Genomic DNA, 6,660 nt, shown 5'->3' on the forward strand with positions numbered 1-6,660 from the left:
CTGTTAAATCAATGGTTCTCAACCTGTGGGTCATGACCCCTTTGGAGTCCCATCAATGATCTTATATCTCAAATATTTTTACATTATAATTCATGAGTGATAAAATTACAATTATAAAGTAGCAATGAAATAACTTTATGGTTGGGGGTCACTACAACATGAACTATAGTTTAATATAGCTTTAATATATTAAAGGGTCATTGCATTAGGAAGCTTGATAACCACTGTACTGGAGACCTCATGAAGTGCTGATCTGCCTGTTTTATAAAACAGGTTACACCTACAGGACCCCTGGGACCCTAGCACTGCTGATCACTAACCAAGATAGCACTGGCATGGCAAACGTGAGAAAGTGACACAGAACAAACAGACCTGAAGAACAGCATGGTGATAAAGCAGCCCTAAGCTCTAAAATGTCCAAGACGTCTAAGCTGGGAAGAGGGCCTTTTATTCTGGGGAGGCTCTCACATTGTAAGTATCCTACAGTGTGAGAGCACAACAGATAAAACAGATATGACGAAAAGACGAAACATGGGATAGATTTTAGGCCATACTTGTGTGAGGCAGCAGAGTAGGCAGGCAGGTCTCAGAGCCCTCAGCAGGAAGTACCTTAAGTTACTCCTCGATGCTCTCATAGAGGCTCTTGATTTGTGTCTGGAAGAACTTGGCAAGCTCCACTCGTTTGGCTTTCAGTGTCGGTGTCAGAAGCCCGTTTTCAATAGAGAACGGCTCCGGATGCACAAAGATGCTCTTGACCTGGAAGGCGAGCACACGTCAGTGGTTGGCACTTTGTCTGCAAAGCGATAAACTGCAAAGCAAAGAAGCTGTGCGATGGGATAGTAAAGACACAGACTTATGTGCAGTCTGAGATCAGGTCTTCTGTTGTCCAGGCTGATCTCCAACTTGCTATATGGCTAAGGTCGATCTTGAACTTCTGATCCTTCCCTTCCCACCCATCCCTGAGATCACAAGTATGTCCTACCGTATCGAGGTAATGTGACCCTGGAGATTGATTGAAGCCATGCATGCTAGGCAAGCACGCTACCAACTGAGCTATACTTGACATTTGTGGAGTACAGAGAATGAATAGTAAACGGCAGGGGGAACAGAATCCATTAACGTAAACTGTGTTGTGCCCTTGGTAGTTAAAGGTTCGTAACCAGTGTAAATGGGAACTTTACATAATACTCTGGTACTTGAGGGACCAGAATGATATCAGCAGTACATACCTGCTCAAAGGATTTAAGGCCACCTTCTTTCCCAACTTTCTGCAAGTCTTCTAAAATGGCTTTCTTTACACACTGAAACACAAAATAACAGCATGGAGGTTTAAATGAAAGGCTAAGCAAGAACCAACTGAAAAATACCTGAAAGATCTGGATAAAGTTGAGATACAAAATTATGTTGAAGGATATAGACTTTATGCATTTCCCAAAGGAAACAAGGAAAAGGAAAGGCAAACCTAGGGGCTAACGGGTTCTGCCTAAAGGCATTTTCCATTCCTGTATATTCTGTTTTCTCTCACAAGCAACATGTTACTCCTTTAAAAAAAAAAAAGTTTTAGACTCTACATTCTATCTTTCGTTCTAATAAAACTATCAAGTGCAGTTACCTGCCACAGAAGCAGGAAGAGTGCTTCCTGCAGAGAGGAGGCTCAGAGAACCCAGAGGTGCCACAGCTGGAGAGCACTCTCAGTCATGTCTACCTGGAGAGCGAGTGTTCTCAATCATGCTTCCTTGGAGAACATTTTGAGCCATGCTTACCTGGTTTTGGCACAGTTCTTCAAAGGATCCCTTTACCCCGATCTTGGCTGCAAATGAGGGAAGTGACTCTGGGTCAGGAACCACCACTCCTATCAGGAATGACTGTGGGAAGGAAGTGGGTTGTAATCAATCAGACCTTCAGACTAATCTGATACTCAGTTCTTCACCATACAGTGTCCCACTCTGCACATCACTGCAAAGATATTCTACCCAAACCTGATTCCTCAAAAAGAAGCAGTTGTCATTAAGCTTAAAGAATCGAATCCCTATACCTGATCCATGATGAAACTTGCTGTACCTAACCCCCCAAAGGACCAGTTTAAGTGCAGCATATAAGGAAGAGTTTTGTGTCAGAGGAGCTACTCAGAGTAGACACTAAGAGCCCCAAGCAGAAAGCCGTGTGAGATAAAAGCTACCTCTTAAAACAGTTTGTTTTGATTCCAAAATATTTCCTGGATGCTTATGACTTGGAATGTAGTTTTGTAGTTAGTTTTGTAAGCTGGGGCATCTTATCTGAACCCACCCATCCTAATACCTTTTATGTCTATGAGAACCAATATAGGTCATAAAACTGGTATATTACCCGTAAGCTCTCCCCATGGACAAAAACTTGCAATATTGGTCTGCTCCTGGAATAAACATTTTCAATCTTCTCTGGAGCGATGTATTCTCCTTGTGCCAATTTGAAAATATTCTTCTTCCGGTCAATGATTTTCAGAGTTCCATTCTATATGAGGCAGATAAAAGCATGAGTGTTTTGAAGCCTTGGAAATTGTATCAATAAGAAGGCCATTGGTGTTGTCCTTATTTAAAACTAGGTCCTCTGGAGATTTCTGTGTTTCTCTTGGTTTTGGAAAAAGGAGAAGTAGCTTCCACGAAGCCTGTGCAGAAAGCCAAGCAGCAAGCTTCAGGGAAAGCCCCGGGGGGCCTCCTGGGCTATGCAAATGACAGCCTCATTCAGTGGAGGCATCCTGCAACCCCCAGTTTCTAATAACTTATTTCCAACTACCCCATCTTGAGAACTCTTTGAGAAGAAGAGGGGTTATCTCTTCCTTAAACTGCTGAATGATTTAGCTCCCCCTGCCACATTACTTCCTGTAATATCCGGGAGTGGGCTAAAACAGCTGCATGCCACTTATCAAGCCATCCTGTAATTGGCTTGTAAGGACAGAAAGCAAGACTGGCAGGGCACTGGCCACCATCGCAGGTCATATGCCGCTTCATTTCCCTGAACTCAATTCCTGAGGTGCTTATCTTCTTAGGGATTTTAATTGTAGAATCAGGGCATGAGACAAACACAGTTCACTCGAACAGGCCATAAGTAAGGCTCTATACTGAATTACCCATCACTGAGTCGGACTTGATTTAGACTGAAAGTGATCAATAATCCGCAGCCTATCGTCACTCATGGGGGCTAGGGGGAACATATCTTTTGCCTGCCTCCTGGGTTTAGAGCAGGGAACACTGATTAAACAAACTTTTAAACCTAACTGATAAAGTGCATCATGGTCAAGTATTCTGAATCTCTTAAATCTTGAACAATGAACAAGAAAAAAGTTTGAAGAGATGTGTTACAGCCCCTCGCCCCTAACACAGAGTAGGTAAAGAAAATGTTTAAAGGACACCCTTGGAAACTCCTCTGTGGGGCTTACACATCTTCATGACAACCATGCCCTGTTTCCTCTCTTCTAAAGAAAATGGATGAGATTTTCAGCAACTACCACCAATTGTTCATCAGCAGGCAAATCTATAAGTCTCCGTGCCTTCCACAGAGAGGGACTGTGACGGTCACTGAGAGGCAGACGTTAGCCTGTGCAAACACATAGTTTGGAAATTGTTTTGCTGTCCCCTTGAGTTAATTCAAAAGAAACACTCCTTTGTTGTTTCCAGACACAGCATCAGTAGGACCACCTATGGTGCACGTTGTATTTGACAAGAAGTATGGAAGGAAGAAAGCTTTTCAGTTGGTTTACTTTCTGCTGTCCTTCTAACGTTGTGGTCAAAATCATGAGAGTGCTCCAGCCTAGAAGGAAGGACTAGCTCCTAATCACATATTGGCCAACTTCTTCAGGATTTCACACCATCAATTCATTAGAGAGCTAGGTCTAGAACACAGCTCTCCCAACTCCCAAGCTAGGATCTTTCCGTCGGTATGTTCTTCTCTTCCTACTTAGAGAAAATACCACAAAAGGAGGCTGCCGACCCATTTCCCTGCAGCTGCCTCGGCTGATTAAGCTCATATCCCTAACCCCTCTTGCAACAAGTAGATTATTCTGCCAGTGCCATAGCAGACACCCTTACAAGTTAAGGAGAAATACCCACTGGAAGCCAGCGACCGATGTCCCCAGTGTGAAGCCAGCCATCCTTGTCCAGTACTTCCTGTGTCTTCTCTGGGTCCTTTAGGTAGCCTTTGAACACATTGTTGCCTTTGATGCAGATCTGTATACCAGACAGTAAAAGGAAGAAGATAATAGAAATGGCTGTTACCTTTACCTTATAAAACACCTGCTCGGAACAAAAACACTTGATGGTTTCCATTACAGTATGGAGACTCTTTTTAGTCCCGACGATAGGAAAATGCAATTCACTGATCTTGTATTGCTTCCCAAAAGTTGAGGAATTAGAGCAAGCCAGGTCATAGATTTAGACTCCTTTTGGACTAAGCCTCCTCACCTCCATCATCTGAGCGCTGGGCACAACCTACTCACCTCGCCTTCGTTGTTTACTGAAAAGTAGTTCATGTCAGCCACATCTTCCAGCTTGACAAAATTGCAGGGCACCGGAGTCCCAACATGACCTAGAACATAGCATACATTCTGGGCTGAGCAACCATAAAGCAAGCAGGTTTCGAAGATGTTTAAGGGGCTGAGTCTAAGAATGAAAGCAAGACTTGAGTTTGCCATTTACCGAATTCATCCAGAACACCAGAATTATTTAAATTCGTAAACCACGGTTCAATCAGAAGCCTTCTCCCAACCAGCAAATGGAAAACCCACCTGCTGTCCAGTCCCCAGGTGATGTAATTGAACATCCAGCTGTGCATTCTGTTTGGCCATAAGCTTCAAACACCTGGGAAACCAAAGAAGAGCTTTGAGACTTAAAGTACGACTGGCCATCCCTTATGGCCAAGACAGGAACACAAACTGTAGAAATGAGCTGAAAATAGTTTTGCAAATCCTCAAAAGCATGCCCAGATGCTAGTTCTTCACAACATCTGGTCTCTGTCCCAACAACATAACTGTCAGTGTGACACAGAAGCAGCCATAGACCATGTATAAATGAATGGGCTTGGCTGAGCTCCAGTAAAATGTCAGTTGTGAAGCAGACAGTGGGGGTATTACGGTAGTTCCCAACCCTCACAGAAAGAAGATAATCTTGACTAGAGAAAGGCTGGTGGCAGGAAGCAACTTGATAGGATACTGCAGTCAGAGGTGTGGTCTGCAATTGGCTGGGCTGGTTGAAGTAGAGATAGTGAGAGATGGTGTTTCTGGGAAGAGATTGGAAACAGAACTTTCTATTAATCTTTGGGGCTGAGGGAAAGAAAGGTACTAGCCAAGAGAATGGCAGTTTGAAAGCCCCAAAGACCCTTCACTGACTGGCACCAGTCTCTTTTGATCATGGGTACATGCATAGGGAATAGTCTCTGAGAGGCCGAGCCTGTTTCTGTCTTCTGCTTTGTTTGTGATACCTGGTTGGCTGAATCAGCGAGATACCCACTTGGAATGCAAGAGAGAACATCCACAGCCAGATCCATATATTTCAGATGGATGAGGCATAAATGAAAAAAATATAAAGTTGTAAAACCACCAGAAAATATGGGCAGAGATGATCTTAAGAAATCCCGGGGATTAGAAAGCCTTGTAGGAGCTGGAGCGGTGGCTCGGAAGCGAGCACTGACTGCTCTTCCAGAACATCTGGGTTCAAGTCCCCGAAGCTCAAAACCATCTGTAGGTCATCCTAGGGAATCTGACGCTGGCCTCGGCAGCCATGTACAGAGCAAGACACCCACATACATAAAATAATGTTTTATTTAAACAAAAAAGCAACAACAAAATTTTTAAAAGGAAGAAAAGAAAGGCCTGTCTCAGCCAATAAAAACCACAACAGAAAACTTTGATCAACTGGCATGCATATTGATTCCATTTGTATATAGCTATGAAAAAGATAGACCAAGTGAAATGTTTAGCATAGAGGAGACGAATTTTCAGTTTATAGGGAACTCTTAGCCATGTCTGATGGAACTAAATCACCTTCTACCTGTTTTCTGTAAGAAAGCCCTAGAGTAATCCGTGGAAGAATAACAAGTGTCAGTGAGCAGTAAGGTTTGGTATTTGGTAGGAATAGATTTGGCCGCCATGTGTCTGAATGCATGGCCCATAGGGAGTGGCACTGTTAGGAGGTGTGGCCTTATTGGAGTAAGTGTGTCACCGTGAGAGTGGGCTTTAAGGTCTCTTATGCTCAAGCTACCTCCAACAACTCAGATCAAGATGTAGAACCCTCAGCTCCTTCTCCAGTACCGAGTCTGCCTGGACACTGCCATGTTTCCCACCATGATGACAATGAACCTCTGAAACTGTAAGCCAGCCCAAATTAAAGGTTTCTTCTTTATATGTATTGCCTTGGTCGTGGTGTCCCTTCACGGTAATAAAACCCAAACTAAGACATATTGATAAAAGAAACAGCACTAAAATATTTCAATTGGAGGCAACTAACCGGCTACAAAACTTAACATTAGCAAGTGTGTGGGGAATGGAACTTGAGTGTGTATAAAAGACCTACACGAAAGTTTGGTGACGCTATTAATTAGCGTGTAATAGGTAAGGCCAGCAAGATGGGTAAAGACACTTATTCCCAAACCTGAGGACCTAAGTTTTATCCTTGGGACTCACATGGTGAA

General features: G+C 43.4%; 1 protein-coding gene across 1 annotated transcript in view; it reads right to left on the reverse strand.

The window, feature by feature from the left end:
- The window catches only part of Acsl5 (acyl-CoA synthetase long chain family member 5), a 42,403-nt gene that overhangs the window by 518 nt on the left and 35,225 nt on the right, over positions 1–6,660 (reverse strand). The window contains exons 15-21 of the mRNA XM_032892336.1: positions 4,760–4,832; positions 4,472–4,560; positions 4,086–4,202; positions 2,347–2,490; positions 1,764–1,865; positions 1,230–1,301; positions 610–756 (exon numbers count right to left, since the gene is read on the reverse strand). Of these exons, the coding sequence (XP_032748227.1) occupies positions 616–756; positions 1,230–1,301; positions 1,764–1,865; positions 2,347–2,490; positions 4,086–4,202; positions 4,472–4,560; positions 4,760–4,832 (738 nt within the window). The 3' untranslated portion in view covers positions 610–615. The remainder of the gene's footprint in view (positions 1–609; positions 757–1,229; positions 1,302–1,763; positions 1,866–2,346; positions 2,491–4,085; positions 4,203–4,471; positions 4,561–4,759; positions 4,833–6,660) is intronic.

This window comes from Rattus rattus, chromosome 2, assembly GCF_011064425.1.
Source record: "Rattus rattus isolate New Zealand chromosome 2, Rrattus_CSIRO_v1, whole genome shotgun sequence".
In the NCBI taxonomy this organism is placed as follows: Eukaryota; Metazoa; Chordata; class Mammalia; order Rodentia; family Muridae; genus Rattus; species Rattus rattus.